Source organism: Erigeron canadensis, chromosome 8 (genome assembly GCF_010389155.1).
Source record: "Erigeron canadensis isolate Cc75 chromosome 8, C_canadensis_v1, whole genome shotgun sequence".
NCBI lineage: Eukaryota > Viridiplantae > Streptophyta > Magnoliopsida > Asterales > Asteraceae > Erigeron > Erigeron canadensis.
The window spans coordinates 29465173-29488663 of NC_057768.1; the positions used below are offsets into that span (position 1 = coordinate 29465173).

At 36.1% G+C, this 23491-nt stretch overlaps 2 protein-coding genes across 2 annotated transcripts; one reads left to right on the top strand and one right to left on the bottom strand.

Annotated features, from left to right (window-relative positions):
- Nucleotides 1–4270: 4270 nt before the first annotated feature.
- Nucleotides 4271–6199, bottom strand: LOC122579820 (demethylepipodophyllotoxin synthase-like). Its single transcript, XM_043752055.1, has 2 exons — nt 5225–6199; nt 4271–5142 (listed from the first exon to the last, which is right to left on the bottom strand). The coding sequence occupies exons 1-2, from the start codon at nt 6161–6163 to the stop codon at nt 4510–4512; spliced, it is 1572 nt and encodes a 523-aa protein (XP_043607990.1). The 5' UTR covers nt 6164–6199; the 3' UTR covers nt 4271–4509.
- A 14770-nt stretch (nt 6200–20969) lies between these two features.
- On the top strand, nt 20970–23099 carry LOC122610586. Its single transcript, XM_043783562.1, has 2 exons — nt 20970–22587; nt 22777–23099. Exons 1-2 carry the CDS (start codon nt 20970–20972, stop codon nt 23097–23099), a joined length of 1941 nt encoding a protein of 646 aa, XP_043639497.1.
- Nucleotides 23100–23491: the final 392 nt, after the last annotated feature.

Consider the following 23491-nt stretch of genomic DNA (forward strand, 5'->3'; position numbering starts at 1 on the left):
AACAAATTTGTTGGCGGTAAGCATGGACAGACGGGAACAATCGAATTCTTCCTATTGCCTATGGTATGTGCAAAGGAGAGTCTAGTGAAAGTTGGACATGGTTTTTGTCTAAACTTAAAGAATGCGTTGGTGATCGAACGTGAAAATATAGTGATTATTTCATATAGGCATGCAGCCATTCTGCCATTGCTATGGCGGTACGAAATATATTTCCAAGCTCATTTCACGGTTTAATTATGTTGTGGACATTTGGAGATGAATCTAAAACTAAGAAACACCCCCATAAAGGCTCTATATTGGAAGATATGCAAATTCACTATATTTTCCGAGTTTAATACCTTGATGAGTCATCTCCATGATGCTCAAATTCACTAAGCTTAGCGACGCTAGTTATGAAAGATGGTCTAGGGCAGATTGTCCTGCCAATCGCTACAATTAACTAGAACGAAACCGAAGTAAAAAACAAAAGATAACACACTGGAGATAAAAAACCACAGGTTGGCTCAATATAATTTCGACTAAGCTGTCGGGAAAAAACAATGTCAATCATTAACTAATAAATAGAATTCCTATACAAAATTTGCAAACAATTTGCAGTATGTTAAAACACAACGTATATTTGTTAGTCATCAAGTCAAGTAACCATTTTGAAAGACATCTATGAGTATCTAGGTTGTAATGCATCCAAATCTCTGCAAAGAGACCTTCCGAGAAGATTGACATTAATAGCTCATGCATTACATTAAGTAGATACATGATGTGTGTATTATCCGTACACTTTGTTGCCCTCTAATATTTCTGCAAGTCCTTCCGAGAAGGTGAAGGAAGAAGATGATGCATTCATTCATGTTTCCTGAACATATATTTTTATAGAAGAGTATGTTAATCACTCAGTTGAATCGATACATAGTATATGACTCTCGGATCAAATTAACTACAATTACAATAAACAATGTGAACAAGAGATAAAAGAAAACAGAATTGCCCAAATTTATATATAGTTGAGATGAAAACAATGGTAGGATACCGTAGCTCATCCCAATTACGTTTTTTGTGTACAGTCAATGTCTTGACCGATAGTTAGCCTGCAGAAAGGAGCATTACATAAAGCAACAAGCTAAGTCAGATGCATGAGCTCCTTAGAAAGTCTTTATTCTTCGCGGCAAGTTCCTGTTTTCTTTTAAGTCTAATTTGCTAGATGTCTAGGGTCATCTGTTGTTTTATTTCCGTCTAATAATGGTGGTGTATGCTGTCACTGTATCTTGTTGTTCTATCAACTTTATCATATGTACGCATTTAGATGTTAATTCGCATATGTATTGTATGGAAAAAAATAAAAAAAGAAAGAAAAGAAAAGATAAAAAGCATACACAATCTAGCTGAATTTTTTGTACGGATATGACATTTTTCGAGGCATATGGTGCAACTACGAAATTTTGGTTTAGAATTTGTAAAGTTACGAAGATCGGTGTCTTAGACACCGGTCTTAGGGTACATGGAATGCTTTTTGACAAAGCCGGTGTCGGTCCTCCATCTACGTGGCACACTTTCTGGCAAAGCAAGTGTCTTAGACACCGGTCCTCCATCTTTACACACAAAACCGGTATCTAAGAGGTGGGGTTTTAAACACTATTTTTTAAAAAAGAAACTGATGAGTTTGACTTCCATTTTTAAAAGAAACTCATGAGTACTGATGATTTACGCAAGCTTGGTTGCAAGTATTATTATAGCAAAGAACATCAAGTATATTTGCACACTTGTAAAATTTGATTGTTCCCACTAGTTGATGTGAAATAGAAAGTAGAAATGGAAAAAACAAAGATGTATGTATATGTATCTATATATTGAATCCCTATTGAATATTAAATACAACATATAGATAGATATAGATGAAAGTATAGAACATTGGATAGATAAATAGGGAGTTAATTGTCTTTTTACATAACATGTTAGTGTCTTATCTTTTTACATGGATCAAAGTGTATCCTTTTTTTATTTAAAGTTTTAAGCAGGAATAAATTAGTATGTGAAATTATACATTGGGAACTAAAACATAAATAGTGTTTACAGCTTCCATTGTATATTATGTATGGCCATCCATTTGCTAAAAAACAAAAAACCTATTGGGTTTCACACTCTGGTCATTGTAAATCTGCAAATCTATTTATTTTGTTATTTTGAAAGAAGCAAATATTTATTAGGAGTTTAACTTTAAAGAAAAAGAAAAGTGGAGTTCTTCACATATCTCGTTTTGCATCAAATGGATCCACTTCAATATCTTTATTAAATTGTTTACTCGCTACTACTTTAGTAATTTCATGCTCGTTTTTCTTGGAGTATATCATTACAGATCAATAGCCCCAAAGTAAACATTCATCTTTTTAAATAAATCTCCTTCCTCCTCCTTCATTCTCAATGTTCCCATGACATCAAAAGCCCCAAAGACACCGGTTATGACAGAAGTACTGCTCACCCAAAAAGACGTACTCTAAGACACCGGCTTGTAATTTGTGAGAAGTGAAGACCGTGTCTAAAACACCGGCTTTGTCAGAAAGCATGCCACGTACCCCAAGCCTGGTATCTAAGACAACGGCTTTGCACCTAAAACCTTAAAACCGGTGTCTAAGACACCGGTCTTCATAGTTTTACAATTTCTAAACCAAAAGTTCGTAGTTGCACCATATGCTTCGAAAAATGTCGCATCCGTACAAAAAAATCCAATCTAGCTAGCACTAGAACTAAATAATATCAAACTAGGAAAAAGCTGGTAAATTTTCAAAAGGGAAAGTTTCATTTTGAGCTAATATGCTATGCGTTTCGTCACCAAAGGGTCTAGCAGGCCGGAGTATGTAAGATGACCATCAATTAAGAGGTCGCGGAAGAAAAGTAATACACGTTTAAACAAAAAAAAAATTATATATGTTTGGACTACTTGCCATTCAAAAAAACGTACTATACGTTTCTTCAGTCCGGATAAACCCCTGAAATTTATGGTTGTTTCTTTTCATGGGTACTTGGTTGGTAAAAGGTTCAATACCAAGTTCAATTTGGTATTTTTTTGGGAATCGAGGCTGCAAACAAGTTCAACTCAGCCCCAGATCGAATGGGCCAAAGCTCGGTTCAACTAATTTTTTTTTTTTCCAGATTTTGTTGTGGTTTCAAAATTGAGAGAATGATTTTACCCTTCGATCGATAAGAAAACAAAATAAATAAATAACCTAACACCAGCAGCTATATCGAATGGAAAAAAACCCAAAAATTTTATTAAAAAAAAGGTCAAAAGAAAAGAAGGAGAAATATAAAGGGATCAATCACCTTATGCACTTGTACTCAGCTGATGATATCAACTTTTTTCTATCGTCGATCATGAACTCTAAATATATATTTTCGATCTATCCGAGTATTACCCGGGTTTGATTAGCTAGTTAAAATAAAATTAGAGTACGTAGAAAAAAATTTAATGAATCTAAAACTACCTTCTAAAAGGATAGTTCAAAAAAGTTGGTCTGTTTAGGTTTTTTTTCTGAGAAATGTTAAGTTGACAAATAATTTACAAATAAATATTCAACCAATCAAATTAAGTTATTTTATTTTTTTCTTTTTTTTCTCTTTTTGTTGATTGGTCCACACCATATGTCTTTGAAATCATTTGTTTGTAAATTTTTTTTATAGATCTAGCATTCCTCTTTTTCATAATATTAAAATAATACGAATAATAATAACACACTAACTATTATTATTTAAATGGATTTTGTTAATGGCAAGTGACACACATGTTTTTAGTTAGTTTTATGATTTATATAATTATGTTTACTTATTTAAATTATGGACAAGTTTTATATTTGAATTAGGTATTCTTAATAATATGAAATTTCATGCAAGATGTTTGACAAATTGCCTAAAAAAACTATTTATAGTTCAAAAAGTCAAGATATGTCCTTGATATAGAGATAAAGATTATTCAATCTAGGATCTAGGGCTGCTGTGCTTCTTCATGATGCTAGCTTTGTGATGTTTTAAGGTTTTTTTTTTATACTTTTTGAAACTGGTTCCACTTGAAATCTGAGATTTCCATTCTCATTTTTAGCAACATTTTTTAGATGATTAGTGCTCGTAGAATCGATACTCACACCCAGTGGTGGAGCCAGGCCGGATTTTTATTCTGGGATCGCCGAACAGCTTTCATCATACTAATAAGTGTAAAATTAAACTACAAAATTCAATTACTCGGGATTGCCAATTACCTTAAAATTGATTAAATACTTAGAAATAGTACTAAAAATATAGAGTTTTATAAAAATTGTTGGGTCGACATGGCCACCCGTGGCCACCACATAGCTCATCCACTGCTCACACCTTATAGTTTCTTATATTAAAAATAACATCTATTATCATCATAGAGTAGTGGTGCAAAACAGGGGACGGCAACATTATTCATACAAAAGAAAGCAAGCTCTGAAATATATAATATATATACATCGGGCATAAGTTGTTGTAGGTGACAACGGCCTATGTTGAACCTTGATATAACTCTGGTGATAGACGCGGAGCAACAAGAAGTTCAAGTGGAGTGACTTTGAGATTTGTTAATGCATTACTTTCGGTCATGTCAATTTTCTCATCTGATGGCTTTTGAAACTCAAATCCGTGTATTATGCTAGCTAGTATCAAGCTGATGGCTTGAAGAGCAAAGGAGATTCCTATGCAGCTTCTTCGACCACTGCCAAAAGGAATCAGCTCATAGTGTTGGCCCTTCACATCGATATCCTTTTTGGTTGTCAAGAATCTCTCGGGTTGGAATTCAAAAGGATCGCTCCATACGTCAGGATCATGTTGTATCTTCCAAGCGTTAATTAAAAGACGTGTTCCTTTAGGAACGTAGTAACCACTAACGATGCAGTCTTCTGTGGACTCATGAGGAAGCAAAAGTGGTCCTGCAGGATAAAGCCGCATAGTTTCTTTGATAATGGCTTGAAGATAGACTAAGCTCTTCAAATCCGACTCTTCTACAATTCTATCTCTTCCCACATGGATTTCAAGCTCTTCTTGGGCTTTCTTCAACACCTCAGGGTTATTGACTAACAATGATAAAGCCCACGTTAAGGTTATCGTCGTCGTGTCACTTGCCCCTATTATAATTGACTGAAATATGCAACAAATTGAATTCATAAGTTTGTCCATAAACATTTTGTGGCATTAGCATAATGGTAACAAAAACACATACCTGGCATGAGGCTTTTACAATAGTGTCATGGCTATAGCCATAAAAGTCCTCTTTTAGCTCATTAACACGCGATAACAATGCCGCTAATAAAACTTGGTCTTTGCCCTCATCTTCTTTTGCATTTTGTGTAGAACTCATCTTATTTTTGTGATCTTCTAACCATGAGTGGAATATATCATCCATTTCTTTCGCCGTCTCCTTCATCTTCTTCTCATAACCTCCGATATCTAACCATCTCAAGCCAGGAATGACATCAGATGGCACATTAGCAACCATTAGTTCCGTTAACCGATGAACACATTTCCTGAACTGATCTTCCTTAATCTGTTCTCCACGAGAAATTTGGTTCCCAAACATCATCTTCATAATCATATTCTCGGTTAGATCTCCAAACCATTCTTTCATTTCAATCATTACCGTGTTAACTGGCCCTTTGTTCTCTTTCCATTTTGCATACATATCTCTTATGGATGACTTCAATTCAGAGACTCGGATCTGTTCTAGCATCCTGAGACGACGAGGAGACCCCATTTCAAGTACAATCAACTTGCGAATCTCACGCCAGTATGGTCCACTTGGTGCAAAGGCGAACATAGCAGAGTTGTGGCCCATCACCTCTGTTGCCATGGCTTTTGAGCGGCTAGAAAATACTCTGTCGTTGGTGGTTAAACATTCTTTAGCCACCTCTGAGTTACTAACAACCAGAGTTCGATGAACGCCAAATTTGATAGTGAAAATTGGTCCAAACTTGTCAGCCATAGAGCCGAACAATTTGTGAGGAGGAACTTTAGAACCGGTTAAAAGATGCAAGTGACCAATAATCGGCCATGATCCTCCAACTTCAGGTGCTGTTTTTCTAGGTCCTTTGTTTATCCTGCTAAACAGCATAATGCAAAATATGCTAGCTATCAAAGTTACAAGAGAAACAATTAAATCCATGACAATTGTGTTTTGGTGCACAAATGCAATGGATCATATGCGCATAAAGTTGAAATGATGTATGATAATTCGTGGAAAGCAAGAATATTTATAACCAATGGTAAAACAATAGCTATTATATTTTTTTTAACAGTTAGTCAATATTCGACGTCACAGCATGACCGATGATAGGGTGGGACAAAGTGGACGACGGCCCGAGGCCCGATTTTTTAGGGGCCCAATTTATTTTATTTTTTTAGTGTATATATGAAAAAGATAATTTGAGACCAACTAAAAAAAGTCCAAAAAAGGACCATTGATTTTCGTAAGTTACACACCACCATCATGATCTACTATGATATACAAGACTTTTTTGTAAAAACACTAAGACTTTCAAGCGACGGACCCACAGAAAAATCATGTGTAAGTTAACTTACACACTTACACATGTGTAAGTTACACATGTGTAAGTAACTTACACATGATTTTTCTATGGATCCATCGCCGGAAAGTCTTAGTGTTTTTACAAAAAATTCTTGTATATCGTAGTAGATCATGATGGTGTACAAAAATCAATGGTCCTAGTTAGTCCTAAAATAAGAGGTGGTCTCAAATTATCTCACCCCTATAAATATATATATATATATATATATATATATATATATATATATATATATATATAATCAACTTAACTCATTACAAATCTTAATAATTAACCAAAAATTAAACCATATAACTTAACTTATATAAAAAACACAGTTACATATCCTTTACGGATAAATAAAGTTATATTTTTCAATCTTAGAATGTAGCTGCAACCTGCAAGATACTCTAATGTCTTTGAAAGCTTAGAGTATTGATCAATAAAGTATTAATACAGAATATGAGGATTATAGTATTGTATCTTTTAATTGGATGTGTATAATGTATAAGTGTTAAACATAATTTGTAAAATGATATATATTTTTATCTTAATAATTCTCCTAGAACTATAAAACAATGGCATATGCATTTTATTAAATCTCCTTTTCAATCTTAGTATAGTTGTATGTGAAAATGTTATTTTATTTTCAAGTTATTGTATAGTAGTAATCATAATAGTCAGGTCAAAATTTATGTAGAGGCTAAATTGTAAATCAGTGATTTCGATGTACTTATTTATGTTGTTTAATATAACGTAACTCCTCCATTATCACATGCTCTAAAATTGCAAAGACCAATGTTCAAGTTTAAGATAGATGTTTTTATAACTGGCACCCAGACGAAATTATTTTAAGGGTCCATTTTTTCTAATTATCTGGTGAGAGTTAACTTTTGTTTAAAAATATTTTTCCACTTAAAGATGACTCTAATAAATATAATAAAAGGCTTTTAAATTTGTCCCCTCACAAAAAAAATTCTGGCCCCGTCCCTGTTTGCTAATAGCTATTATATTAATATTATTTTACGCCATCCATTTGAGACCCGTATTTAATTAACCTGCTTCCCATTTCCATCCCCTGTTTGTTTATTTCTTTTGCCTGTGTATCCTAATCTTGTCATTTGATCACGAAGTCGAACGTATGCTACAGGTCGCATGCATATTTAATTACGAGTAATGTTAAGTTATATCAACCTAACATTTTGATTATGTTATACATTTTCATGACATGTGTCAATACCCATTTCTCACACCTTATATATATCATCCTTTAAGCTTAGCATATGTTACAACTTAGTAAAATTTGTAGATTCAAATCATAGGAATACGTACAGATCATTAATTTCTCATTTAATAACTTTGATAATACATAACTCAATGTAAGAGTTGAAGCTCGTTTAATTTGCTGGAGTTATAAGTTGATGCATTATGCATATATACTGTAGCTTGAAAATTTTATACTTTTTGGAATTTGAAAAAAAAAAAAAAGAAAAAGAAGAAGAATGGAACAAGAACTCATTGTTAGGTTAATTCTTTATACAAGAAAAATCAAGTTTTAACACTTAGGGGCTTTTTCGTCCATTTAGACTCTATTTTTTTGTTTGAAGGCTTTTAATTTGTTTAATTAATAACAAAATCAACTAACTTTTAATGTTTGTTTTAACTTGTTAGACGGCTGGCTAAGTCAACTTCAAACATAAACCATGTGCATTTAATTAACATAGCAAAACCGCCCTTTAGGTGCATTGCATTTAACCGCAAAGTCAATTTGCCAAAAGGGTTCATAGAAACCAAACCAGTGAGAAAGTATATATCCTGGTGCATCGTTTCCACAAGCCGCGTAGCCAATGCAACCACAAAGGACATAAAATATGGTGGTGTGGTCGAAACTCGATCCGGCTAGCTAGTGATGTTTTCTTCATCACTTTGTTCTCTGGTGGATATGATTTGAAAGTGTCTTGCATTCATTTCAATTATAATTTCACATCAGAACACTAATTTTATATATGTATGTCAATTAGTATTTTTGTTTCTTAATGTTATTGATCAATGACAATTATTCATCCATAGCAATATAGCATACATTCATTTCTCATTCGTAATGGTCTACAATATTATTCTTGTTGATCATGATCGTTAAAGGTATTTAGGCCTCTCTTAATAGAGTGCTATTCCTCACTATCAATTTTTTTCTCTCCAAAAACATCTCTTCCACACCCATTAGCAATAACACATTTTTCTCAAATCTTTCTTAATATTTCTCTCTCTAAAAAACACACACAAACTTTACCTGACCCCACCTCTCTCTTCCATTTCCTCTTCCACCTTACCAGACTCTCTACATCATACCTCCCTATATCCTCTTTTGGCAGGATTAGGTACAGTTGTTGCCGTTGTTGTTGTCACTATAAAAGGATTTTTATTATTTCAATTAAGGGATGAAAATTTAAATAAATTGATCAAGGGGGTTGATATTATTTCCTAGAAGTGCTAAATGATTACACCAATCCATATCTAGAAAGGTATAACTAATATTTAGTGGTTACTAATGAAGAATATTTATTCTTTAGAATGAATTTTGTTAATAGTAAGTGACACACATGATTTAGTTAATTTTATGATTTTGAAGATGTTGTAATTATGTTTACTATCTTCTTTAGATTATAGGTAAGTTTTATATATAAATGAACTATTTTTAATAATATGAAATTTCATGTAGGCAAGATGTTTGACAAATTGCCTAAGAGAACTATTTAGGCCCATGCTTATAATGTAGTCATTGTGTAGTCCTCAAAGGCCAGGACTCCCGACGTTATCCGTCCTAATTCTTACAATCAAACACACATCATGCCTAAGAAAAACAACCAAAACCAAAACAAGAAAACCAACCAAAATGTTGGAGACGATATGCTTTAAAACCTTCTCGACTTTCCTCCACCGCCATCACAGGCGTTGTCGTTGTCTAACCCACAAGTTCAATCTACCAACTCTCAATTCCCACTCAACTATATGCCGTCGCCATCGATGCCTCCACTTCGTTTTATAACAGTATGGGTTATAACCCGATTGACGGCATAAATAACGCAAACAACCTTCTCTTATTGCAACAATTGCAGGCGGCACAGATGTATCAACAAGCAACAGCCGTGGGTGCGACACCACCACCACAACCGATTAATGTGGCAGATGAAACGAACAATCAACGCGCAGGAACTAGTGTTGCTTCTGCCACTCCTGTGGACGATGAAGTAGAGGCAGTCCAACTGCCAAAAAGAATGACAAAAAGAGGAAAGGAGATGGCAGAAAAGAGGAAATGGACCGAAGATGAATCTGTGATTTTGACTAGGTGTTGGGTGCATGCTACCGAGGACGTGATCAAGGGGAATGGTCAAACGGAAAGCGTGTTTTGGACAAAGATTGAGACGTTGTTTAACAAGGCATCAAAAGATGGTGATCGTAATGTGAGTCAACTTCATGGAAAATGGAACAAAATCAAAGTCGGGTGTAAGAACTTTGGGGCTGTGTTTAAAAGGTTTAACGACGAAGGACGACAAAGCGACGCCGACGAGAAGCATATTTTTGATGATGTCCATGAGCAATCCAAGGAACAGTATGGGCCGTCTCGCTTTGCATTCGAGAAGTGTTAGGAAATCCTTAAAGGTTTTCCAACCTTTTGGAACGACCACGACACAGAAAAAAAACAGCCGTGGGTGGATATGGTGGATTTGGATGACGATGGTGAGCCATCACAGCCGCTTGGTCAACAGCAAAACCCGGTTGTTGACCAGTTGTTTGGAGATGACCCGATTAGGAGAGCACCGGGGCGTAATGTTAGCCGAAAGTTGTCCCAAAGTTTTGATGTAGGTTTGAGTAGATCATCCACCGAGTCAGAGGCGCTTCTTAAGCTCGACGAAATGCTCAAGTTGCAGAAGGAATCGATACAGAAATCAGATAAAGATCGGCTGAAGTTTGAAGAGGATCGAAAGGCAAGGAAAGCTTCTCGTCACAGGAGGGAAGTTATGGACGCGTTTACGTTTCTTCAAAACCCGGTTCCCACTTATTTGCCTAGAAGGGAGCTCAAAGCGCTTCTAAATTATCATAAGTCTTTGATGGATCAGTTTGGGGAAGACTTTCTAGCGATGGGTGAAGGCAGTGATGATGAAGGCAACGAGTAGTTTGTTTTAGTTGTGTTTTGTGTTGGTTTGTGTGTTTTCAATAAGTTTTTGTTATGTTTTATTGTATTAGGAAGTTAATGTTATCTTAATTGTGTTGTAATCTTTTTTTAAAAAAAAACAAATGTTGTGTGTTTTCTTTAATTTAATGTGTTTTTTTTAAATAAATGTGTGTGTTTTAATGTTAGAAATATAGTTTGGTTAAATGTATTTAAAAAAAAAAAAGATAAATTAATTGATGATGTGGTGAAGAAGTCCTGAAAAAACGTGTTTTATAGGCAGGGGGAATCCTGCTGACGTGACATTCAGGACTCCTGAGGACTTCTTTTCTTATAAGAAGAGGCCTTATAATCAAATAAGTCAAGATTTATCCTTCCTTGATATAGAGATCCAGTAGATTTGATTTTTAACCAATTTTGACAATTTAGCCATATTTATGATGATAACCAAGACTAAAGTTGTAATGTCTACCACTGATGATCTTCTTCATGATAGCTTTGTGATGTTTTCAGTTTTTTATATATTTTGAAACTGGTTCATACAAAAGAAAGCCGGCTCTCAAATATACATCAGGATAAAGATATACATTAGGTATAATGTCACACCCCGCCCAGGGTGGCCCTAGCGGAGGGTAACTTCTTGAGATCACAATCACAAATTATAACAAACGATCTCTAAATGAGACGTTTTGAAATATTATTTATATAAAAACCAGGATCTTACATTAAATGTAATAAACTTATACTAGAGATTCTACAACATGAATAACTTAGTGGAAAAGCTCTTGAAAATCTTTGTTCTTTAGTGAATGCATATGTGACTCCCAAAAAGCATGGTTCTTCTACTTATGCTCCGAGTAATTTGTTCCCTGAGAATACACTAAAATACGTCAACATAAAGTTGGTGAGTTCATAGGTTTTCGATAAACATTTATGTAGACCACAAGACCATTGTTTACCATAGTGTCATAAGTAGTTTAAAAACACTTAAAGAGTTTTGTCATTGCCCTGTGTATAATTGTTATGATGTTTCCAAGATATCAATCCTTAAAAGATTATACATAGGCAATATGTAAAAGAGCTTGTCTTGTGTCCATAAAATAGTATAAATGATTTGTAAAAGAGTATATCACAACATGTTTCCTAAGAAAAACCGAGCACATGATTCCCTTTAGAGATTTCCATGGACCACAAGGTTTCACTCATGATGTAACACATAGTTTAGTAGTAGTTTTGTATGCTATGCCTTGAGTGTTGATGCCTTAACCATTGTTACCCCTTCAGTAGTGTTTCGCTCAAAACACCATCGTTTCACATATTATATGCCCGTTTAACCCAGCTAGCATGACTAGCCCGGACAGGGGTGTCAACCCAATAGTACTATCCATAATATTCGCGCGTTTGTTTCACGGCTTAACTTAACAAGGGGATTTCATGAGCGATCGTGTACATAGACATACACAAACTATTTGTCACTTGTGTCCAATGTAAGAGTAACCCAAATAGTTCAACAGATAATTCATGCAGCTCGTTGTTCATAATATTTACTATATCATAATAGAGTAATAAAACATATTTTTATAATGAAACACAATAATTTTGTAAAATGACAAGACATGTATTCTCATCCCAAAATAGTTCAAAAGAGTTTAAAGTGGGACTATGAACTCACCTCATATACGACGGGCAAAATGAGACTAGCCTCGGGTACAAATTGTCCTAACCATGTCTCACGAGCAGGAAAAAAATGTAGAGACTAATTAGAAGCAAGCCCAAACGAGACACTTTAAGATACTAGAACTAGTTGGAGGACCTATCTTGCTTTATGACCAAAATAAGGTGGAAGCAACTTGCTGTTGTTCCTTGAGAATGTACAGCCGCACACACAAGGAAAAATAGAAGGTAAGACGAGCAGGTGTTGGTATAGAGTTCTATTCATGAATATGAGAGGACGAGAAGGAGCAGCAGCAGCCATCTTTCCTAACGACAAAGCCATTGATTTGGAGTTCTCCTTTATGACGGCACCAGAAGACAAGTAAACTGAAAAAGCTATGAATGGACTCGCAACGATCCCGAAAGGTCTCAAAATATTCAGCAACTCTGGTGATGTTGTGCTGTTCCAGGGGCAGTTTTTGCAGCTCTTAAAGGCAGCAAAATCAAGGGCTTTTTGTTGCTCTTTTAGATTCTGAAGTGATGAGCCTTTAAGAGAATGAAACCATGAGTTGAAATGGAGTTTTTAGGTGGTATTTTGTGGCTGTCGTGAGGCTGATTTCCCAGCCTCCTGCTGTGAGAAAATCATACTATCGATCAAAGTAACCTTCATAGTCAGAACGCCGACACCCGTAGCCTAGAATTTCCTATGTTTTGCTTGAAAATCCTTGAAGATCTTGTTATGAGGGCTGAGATTGTGGGATTTAATCTTGACTTGGTCATAATATCTAGTTTTAATGTTGCTTTTATTTAAGTTAGTATTTAGTTATTTAGTGCATGTGGTAAAATAAAAAGAATTGGTTAGATGAGGTGACCGAGTTTTATGCAAAGAAGACGTTAGGAGGAGTGGGTCAGTCTCTAGACCTTTTCTTTAGGAAGTCTAGTATTTTAATTAGTCAAGTATGTACCCACGTTTGTTTCTACATGGCTATATAAAGCCATCTGCTTTATTGAATGAGATATCACTTTCACCATATTACTTTCTCTGCAAAGTCATTTTTATATTTCTTTCATATTCCAATACACAAAGCATAGATATAGTGAGTAACACACAAAGAGTTGGGGCCTGATTTCCAACATGAGATATCTTGAAGTTTAATACAAAAACACATTGGCTTGAAGAACACATGGTGATTGAAGATTAAATAAGATGGAACTGATGTCTTCATGAAAACCACTCCTTATAACATTTTGCAAGAACATCTTCTTCCTTGGTTGAAACCTGATCTTTAGAACTTCAGAGAAAGATAGATAGAAAGTTGGGATGATTTGGAAAGGAAAGAATGAGATCCTATTTATAGCAAAAGGTGATCAATGGAAATGTCTAAAAGTCGTGAGCTTCAAGCTAACCAAGAAGAGGTGTCAAGTTTGTATCAATTAAAGATAATGTTGGTGATGAATGGCTTATGTACGTGTCATGATATAGAATGTTAACGTGAATATTAAGTAAAGGTAGTTGCAAGCTGATGATTAAGGTGCTTGTAAGTACCTTGACTTTTGTCTTGTTTGGACAGATTTCTACCAAGGGAGCTAGGAGGGAAGGTTGTGTTGGTCTTTTCATTGTATCAACATTGTAGTTTGTCATGCTTGATTATTCTCGTGCTAACTTAATTGACTTACAATTTAGGTTTAAATATTGTTAAGGTTTAATCCATGGATACTAGTTTATTTAGTTAACGTTTTAATGCCATCAATGTTTCTTAACAAATCTTGGAGTTTAACTTAAGCAGTACTAGTTAAGTCAAAGAGTTTGACATGAATTTTTGACGGTTGTCACATATAAGTTATTGTAGGTGACAAGAGAACAGCTATTCTAAGCCTTGGTATAAATTTGGTGATAATCGCGGAGCAACAAGGAGTTCAAGTGGAGTGACTTTGAGATTTGTTAAGGCATTGCTTTCGGTCATGTCAATTTTCTCGATCATTTGATGGATTTTGAAACTCAAATCCGTGTATTATGCTAGCTAGTATCAAGTGCATGGCTTGAAGAGCAAAGGAGATTCCTATGCAGCTTCTTCGGCCATTGCCATAAGGAATTAGCTCATAGTGTTGGTCCTTTACATCAATATCCTTTTTGGTTGTCAACTTAACAATCTCTCAAGTTGGAATTCAAAAGGATCGCTCCATATGTTAGGATCATGTTGTATCTTCCAAGCGTTAATTAAAAGTCAGTGTAGGAACATAGTAACCACTAACGATGCAGTAGTCTTCTGTGGACTCGTGAGTCTCTTTAAGCCGCATTGTTTCTTTCATAATGGCTTGAAGATATACTAAGTGTTTCAAATCCGACTCTTCCTTAATTCTATCTCTTCCCACATGGATTTCGAGCTCCTTTTGGGCTTTCTTCAGCACAAGAGGGTTGTTGGCTAACAATAATAAAAGCCCATGTTAGGGTTATCGTTGGGCTTTCTTACGTAATTCTTTTTATTAATTATTATTATTACCCATTGCAGTATGTACTGTAAATGCATCTGTTGCTCTTAGATAACTATCATTTACCGTTTCGTTGAAGATCTACTTGCACATAATTTGAAGTAACGCATATATTTATTATTTGGATATAAACATGGGTGAGGTGCATTAACATGAATTTGGGAAATGAACGCTTGTCTCATTATGACTTTGAGAATGACATGGTAAAAAAAATGTAATGGATAAGGTATTGCACTTTGTAAGTTAATGGAATGTGTCATTTATGGATAAAGAACCGGGCAAAGTTTACTTCATTATTATAGGAGCAATGAAAGTCTTTTGATCTATGTAATTTGAGTTTGAGTTTGTTTTATAAATGTACTTGGCGTTGTATAGTTTGGGGTGCTGATATGCAGTACAACTATGAATCATTGTACTTTGATGAGTTAATATGAAAATAAGCTATTTGTTGGCCGTTTAAAAAAAAAAAAATGGAATGTGTCGTTACGTTCTATGATCATGTTTGGTTACCAAGTACAATTGAACCGGTTACTTAATTTGCCTATTTGATCATGTTGTATCAAGATTATTGTTAAGTTATATTTTTCCATCTTTTTAATAAAGAATTGATTTTTAAGTACTAAAAATCTAGAAATGAATAGGTTAAAAAACATGAAACATGCAAATAAAATGAAAATGATGCCAGAAAACCTGTATCGGTTTATAGAAGCTGTATCGGCTATTATCGTTTAGCTTATTTCTATCCTTGCCTCTATGGCTCTATAAACCTGTAACGGTTCTTATCGTCCTCCTTGGATAGCACTTCCAAGTGGTTCATATAATCCCCTTGATGTCAAAAAAGAACTTTATGGCAATTGCTACATATTACCAAATACAAGACGTAATTAAAATATTCTCTGCCAATATTTGCATGTGATAGAGATTCCAGTTCCGTGTATCCGGTTAAGCAAGCCTCGCCGCCAGCTTAACCTAATTGAAAGCATAAATAAACAATATGTATTCCTAGAACCAGTCAATTTATACCCAAAAGTATGCAAATCAAAAAAGAAGTGATCGTATGTGCCCACCCTGTAGAGTGATAATTCACTGGATAAACTAATAGGGGACTCAGATTCAACATCTCTAAAAGAACCTAAGATCATAAGCATTAAGCAACAAACGCTATTGATTCTAAATAACAAAGTTATTGAGAACTTACAGAAAGTTACCACATATAGACACAGTAATGAAAAGATAGTAACATCTCTTACACTCCCCAAACTCTGCTCTTGGCTGTGGGGTTTGAGTATTGTTGACATTCTGCTTGTATACTTTTTGTAAATTCTTTATTTTGAAAGGTAAATTTCGTTAGAAACTTCATGTCGCGATTCGACAATGAGAGGTCTAGCATACGTTGTCTTAATCGGGTCCGTGCTAGAGAGCTTCCTGTAAGTAGAAATGCATATTTCAAATACCCAATGGGAGAAAACCCCCTACTAATCCACCCGAAGGCATAACGATTAATAGGGGTAAACTTTGTCCCCTCAAACTTAAACCTAGATATATCCAAGTCAAGCCTTGATACTTAACTCATATGTCCTTCCTAAGGTTTGAACACAAGGCCTCATGCAAAGGGTTGGTCTTTCAACCATTGAGCTAAAGTTGTTTGCTTAGAAAAGGGCTTATGTAACAGTTCAATTATCCCCGACTCAAACAGAGATTCAAAAACAAGGCCTAGCCCTTTACTGTCAAAACCAAGTCTTGATATCTTCCATGTAGAGATCTCAAACTACTAAAGAATTTAACAAATTCATACGATGTGTAAATCCATGACCAGCTTTCAGATATTAATTATACGAAAGGAAGTACCCGCGCGTTACGACGGTGAGATGGTGGAGGTGATAGGTCATAAAGTGTGATAGGTCATGGAGAGTGATAGCCGTACGGGTTCCGCCGTTGGATTTAAAAATTTGTCGAAAGTATATCGAATGACATTTCTAATGAAAGAGCATAAACTTTTAAGAACACCCATATAATTTTTATAATTTATCGATGTACGATTTTTGAGATAAAAGATTTTGAATGAATTTGAGGAATAAATGATTTATAGAGAAGAGAAAAAAAATGATTGGTTGAGATTTGATGAGAGAAAAAGGGTGTTAGGTAAATATAGAATTGATATATGGGCATTTTGGGAAAGTAAATGTTGAAACTTAAAATGTAGAAATGGGAGATTTGTTTTATAATTCTAGCATTGTACTCGCGCGATGCGGCGGCGGTTTGGTGGTGACGACGATTGGCGGTGGTGACGGTGGCCGTGGTGGTGTTGTTCATGGTGGGTGCAACTCTATAAGTAATTTGTGTAAATATAATTTATGTAAAGTGATATTAGATATAATTTAGAAGATAAATGATTAATGATGTAAATTAGTTTATAAAGGGTAAAATGGTAATTTTCCATCTAACACTTTTATGAGAGAGAAAGTGATAATTATTATAAGATAGTATAGATAACGAGAATGGTATCCGCGCGTTGCGGCAGCCGTCGAGTTAGTGGCGTGAGAGTGTGATTGGTCATAGAAGGTGATAGGTCATAGAGTGTGATAGCCAAATACCTTAGCCGTTCGCCTTTAGATTTAAAAATTCATCAAAAGTATATCGAATGACATCTCTAATGAAAGAGCATGAAATTTTAAGAACACCCATATAATTTTTATAATTTATCGATGTACGGTTTTTGAGATAAAAGATTTTCAATGAATTGGAGGAATAAATGATTTATGGAGGAGAGAGAAAAAAATGATTTGTTGAGATTTGAGGAGAGAAAAGGTGTTAGGTAAATATAGAATTGATATATGGGCATTTTGAGAAAGTAAATATTGAAACTTAAAATGTAGACATGGTAGATCTGTTTTATAATATAGTATAGATATAGAAGTATAGATATAGATATAGATAATAATAGTATAGATATTAGATAGATAATCGAGATACTACGCATTAGGACTTATTGCAGAGTTTGTGTGATTTTGATTGGTAGCTGGATGGTCTATTGGTCTTCCCCCTCGCCTTCCCTCGCTAGCCCTAGTGGCATCCCTCTGCTTCCCTCAACCATGCCAAATACTCGACTAGTAAGAGTATACAAGCTAATTTATATGATAAACATAAACATATTATTCGGTTTCAAAACACTAGAAATCAACCATTCAGACAGATGAAGCTTATTTTATATAACAGCCTAACCAGAACCAATGCCTTAAACTAGTCCAGATCTGAGGTTGAAATATATTCGCTTATGCCGGACCAGTTCTAACAAATGCTGCCATACTCACCCATGAGCCATCTGCAACATGATCAAATAAGCAAACATTGTGACAGCCACACACTAATACGTTTCTCACTTTGACATCAACAGCTCTATTGGCTTCCTTACCAAAATTTATACTTTCCTACTTTTAACTGTCATTTTCATCATAACTTGGGCCGTTGGGCATACAAAAAACTTATTCATTGAAACTAACCATTGTATGGGTTCCTTCGGAAGAAGAAAATCCTAATTTCCTATCTCGTAAGCTTTCCTTTTCATCATTGCTCGGAGAGGTGGTTGTATGCCTTTGCAGTCTACTAGAAATATGATATAAAGCATTAAACTAGTTATACTTGTTAGCTTTAAAGTAGATTAGTGCTAGTTTTGATATTTAACAATTATGTTGTCCTTATATTTAATCTTGTTATGGATGGAGGGTTAGTTTGTAATTGATCAAGGGCTTGTTTTGTAAACTAATGAGGGTGCTAAGTGTAAGTGTAATGTCTATATAAACCCTCCACCATCCATCATTTTGTAACATTTTTGCACAATATTAATCATAGTTATAGTACCTACATTCCCTCCAATACCTACTTTCCTTTATTCCATCTAAAGGTTCACTACACAATTAGCATACATTACACTTGGTATCAGAACAAAATCACAACTTGTGAAAGATCGATGGATTGATTTTGTTCATTTTGTGTGCTATTTTATGTTTTTATCCCAAAATCGAAAGCTTTGTTCTTTATCCTCTAAACATGTTAAAGTAATCGAATTTCTCGCATTAATCCACTCCTTACCTTCCTAAAACATCACCCATAAAGTTTCAAATCCTAACTCAACTCACAATGTCTTGAAATCGAAAAACAAACTTTCTGTTCTGAATATCGGGTTTCATACCGGTTTACAGATTTCTTGTTTCGTAGGTCTAATACCGGTTTTCCTCAGTGTGTTCCATTGTTCTAATACCGGGATTTATACCGGAAATCGTACCGTTTTTCCGTCGAAATTTTCATTGTTCTTTTACTTTCAATACCTGGTGATAAGCCTCAAATTGTACATGTTTCCCTACACCGAATTGGACGTTTTGTACTAGTTCTATAGCCGTTTATACTTGTTTTGTGGTGCCTTATGGTATTTGCTAGTGGTTTCAGGCCTACAACAGGTATATTGCTCCCAAATGGTAGAAAATAGCTCCGAAGTCGTCCATGTGCAATAACGGAAGAAGAACGAAGCTGAATCGGCAACTCCAGGCAGACCTCGCGGCGCAAGGAGAGTGCCCTAGCGGCGCTAGTTGAGGAACTTTAAGACAGAACTAACCTGTAGGAGATAGCGGCGCGAGGTAGGAAGATAGCGGCGCGATCCAGTGTGTTCAACCCAGTAGCGGCGTGAGGAGGACCCCTAGCGGCGCGATTTTTGCTGCTTTTCGGGCAGAAATGCTCAAGGACACCTCTAGCGGCGCGAGATCGATCTGACATAACCATTTTCTCTCTCCTGGGGTATAAATACCATCCACCATTCCACCCAAACCCTAGTCGTGGACACTTTAGCTCACACACTTATACTTCAGCCGTTTTTCCAAGGTTTTCAAGAGTTTTTCACTACTCCAACATCATTGGAAGACTTGAAGATTAATTTTAGCTATTGTTACTCATTGTAGCTCGATTGTAACTTCGGATTGGATTTGTCCTCTATATTTGGTACATTATGTCTTCCTTTCTACTTCAATCTTTAGCTTTTAACATTATGAGTAGCTAAATCCTTATACATCTATGAAGATGAAGTGAAACAATTAGTTATGGTTGCATAGTATTTTGAATTCAAGTTGGTTTTACTTAACATTTTGTTGAGATCTTAATGAAGTGATTTCTTCTACTTAAATTTGTGTTCTTGGTGATATTTGTGTTCTTCAATAGTGGTACTAGTTGAATGCAAGTATTATTTTAATTGTTTGTCTATTAACAACTTTTGTTAGGTCATGGTATGATAGTAAAGAATATAAGTTTAATAGAAATTACTTTGTTAAGTGAATTTAACGGTTGGTGGTACCACGTTTCTTTCACAAAGATAAAATTGTTATTTAGATAATCAAACAAACTAGTTAGTTCAAAGAATTATAATAGGGTTGGTGGTACCACTTGTTGCAAGAAATTGGGTTAATTAGGTGATTGAGTGAACTTTACAAATGTTGTGCACCCGTTTGTGTTTTGAACTTGTCACGATTATTGTCACCAACATTATTGAATTTTGAGCTTAAACCATATGCAACCTAAACTTCTTGTGTAGCGGATTCGACATAGATGGCTTTTTAATTATTTGTTACAACTCAAACTATTTTCGCATACTCTCGATTGACACCGGTTGAGTATTTCATTTATTTTACTTGTCGATTAATTAGCTTTCTGAAACACAAAGTGACAACTCGGTCACAAACCAAACTTTCTCTTGATTTACATTTTTACAACCTTAAGTACAACATTCAATCTTTGTGTTCGATCCTGGTCTTACCAATTAACTATATTACATACGAACGGGTACACTGCCCGTAAGTGTGTGGTAGTCAGTAAGCGGTAGATCTTGTTATAAATTATTAAACTCGATTTCACACATCAAGTTTTTGGCGCCGCTGCCGGGGACTGATTTTACGTACTTGTGGTTGAAATTTTGTGAATCGATCCTTTTTCGTGCTTTGCATGGGAAAGTTAATTGCTTTATTTTATTTTTAGTTTGCTTCATTGTACCTCAGGTGCTATTAAGGTTTCCATTTGTTGTGTTGTGATCGCAGATTATTCTCAGGTAGTGGATGAGCACTCGAGCTTCTGGGAAACCGTTAGTGAAGGCCACATCTAACCCTGACAAACTCAAAAAGCGCACCAAGCCACAAACATCACAACCGTCATCATCCACACCCATTTACATAGACACCACTCCTAGACCTAGACCCGACCACATACTTTACGAGACTTATTACGAGTCGGGAAGTACCGAGTGGGGTTACTATTCTGAAAAAGAAGGATCTACTTCCGATAAAACACCTACTCCACCTGAATCACCGAAACCGAACATCAACATGGCCGGACAACAAAATAATCCACCCGATCTTTTTAACACCAAAATCGAGGACCTACCTCGAACCATACCAACCTCTCGCCAATCCGCCATCGTTAGCCCCGCAATTGACACTTTCACCGTGAAAGGCAACCACTTGCAAATGGTTAAGGATTTATGTTTTGATGGGAGAAACAAGAGGGATCCTCATGAACATCTCGACAAGTTTGAGATGACTTGCAACTTGTTCAACTATGGGGAGAACCAAGCTAACAATGTCAAGATGAAGCTTTTTCCTATGTCTCTAGCGGGGGAAGCTCACAAATGGTTAAAAGGGTTGGCGCCAAATAGTTTGACTACATGGGAGGCGGTTAGAGAAGCTTTGATTGAAAGGTTCTTTCCGGCAAATCAGGAAAGAGAACTTAGGCTTATAATCCGTTCTTTTAGGCAAGATGAGGATGAGTCCATTGTTGAAGCTTGGTTGAGAATGAAAGATCTTTTGTGGGAATGCCCCGGGCATGGGGTGAGTGATACCGAGATTGTTGGTATATTCTTGGATGGAATGAACATGGAAAGTTATGAGAAGATGGTCATGACTTGTGGGGGTAGTACTACTTATAAGACTTCTAGTGAGATTTGGAAGATGTTTGAGGATATGGCTAAGGCTCAAGTTTCTAGGTCTCCTAGTAGGGATCGTAGGGATAGAAGGACATGTAGAGTAGTAGCCCGGGTTGATGGGGGAGAGACATCCGAGGTGGTTAATGAGATTAGAGCGCTCTCGAAGCACATGGATGAAAGGTTTTCCATGGTGGAAAACAATTTTGGAGGATTAGAGCGTGATGTTAATATCATGGTCGGGGGGTGTGTTCATTGTGGTGGACCACATGATGCCGATGAATGTGATCAAATGGTTAGAGAAGACGTGAATTATGTGCACAACCAAAGAACCGGTCAATATCAACCGCTTTTCCAACGTGGTAGCAACTACCAAGGTCGTCACCAAGGTAACTCTTCAAACTCTTCTAATTCTTTTTCTAACAATCGTGGTGGCAACTTTCAATATAGGTGGCAAAAGGATGACAACCAAGGGCCGCCTCAACAACAACAACCACCATCACCTCCAAAGCAAGATGACAATGGGGAGGAAGGATCACCCCTCATGGCCATGATGGCCAAGTTCTTGGATAAGCAAGAAAAAAGGGAGGAGGCTCAAGAGAAGCGGAATGCTTCAATGGAGAACTATTCAAAGCTTTTGAATGATAAGATTGGGGGTTTGCATATAAAGATCGATGAGAGCAACCGGAACAACCATGCTTTGATATCTAATTTGGAAAAGAGGTTGGATAGGATGGGGAACTCTAAAAGGCATCCGGGTACACTTCCAAGTGACACCTAACAAAACCCAAATCAAGGCCAAGGAGGGTCGTGGAGACATGGGGATGACAAGTACAAAGGACCCCAACACCGGAACGAGACCGTAAATGCAATAACTACACGGTCCGGTAAGGTAATCACTCCTCCTAAGGATAACTCTTTTGTTTCTAATGTTTCTCCTAGTGCAGAAAATTTTGATGAAGAGTTCGATGATGAAGTTGAAATGGAGTCACCACCGGTGGTGACTACTTCGGTTCCTAAAGCTACACCAATCAAGGAACCCGAAGTCAAGCCATACAAGCCAAAGCTTCCCTTTCCTCAACGCTTGAGGAAGGAAAAGCTTCAAGTACAATACAACAAGTTCTTTGACATGATCAAAATGGTGACGATCAATGTCCCACTAGTTGACCTTATTTCGGGCATGCCTAATTATGCCAAATTCATCAAGGAGCTAGTGACGGACAAGAAGAAGCTAGATGAAGCAAAGGCAACCTTTTTGAATGAAGAATGATCGGCAGTAGTCAAAAACAAGCTTCCACCAAAGCTTGCCGATCCAGGGAGTTTTCTCATTGCTTGTTCATTTGGTACTAAATTGTCTTGTAAAGCTTTAGCCGATCTTGGGGCTAGCATCAATTTGATGCCATATTCAGTTTTTACCAAGCTTTCATTGGGGAAATTAAGGCCCACTAAGATGAGCATCCGCCTTGCGGATCATTCCTTTCAATACCCAATAGGGGTGGCCGAAAACTTACAAGTGCAAGTAGGCAAATTTGTTTTTCTTGTTGATTTCGTGATTTTAGAAATGGAGGACACCAAGGTGCCCCTCATTTTGGGCCGACCATTTTTGTACACCGCGGATGCTATCATCCGGGTAAAGGACAAGGAAATTTCCTTGGGTGTCGG

What these genes read in the sequence shown, in the direction of transcription:
- LOC122579820 (XM_043752055.1), bottom strand. Translation starts at nt 6,163, where the DNA reads ATGGATTTAATTGTTTCTCTTGTAACTTTGATAGCTAGCATATTTTGC. An exon ending in TTGTAAAAGCCTCATGCCAG is followed by an intron (nt 5,143 to 5,224) that starts GTATGTGTTTTT and finishes TGCATATTTCAG; the next exon opens with TCAATTATAATAGGGGCAAG.
- LOC122610586 (XM_043783562.1), top strand. Translation starts at nt 20,970, where the DNA reads ATGAGCACTCGAGCTTCTGGGAAACCGTTAGTGAAGGCCACATCTAAC. An exon ending in GAACTCTAAAAGGCATCCGG is followed by an intron (nt 22,588 to 22,776) that starts GTACACTTCCAA and finishes CTCCTAGTGCAG; the next exon opens with AAAATTTTGATGAAGAGTTC.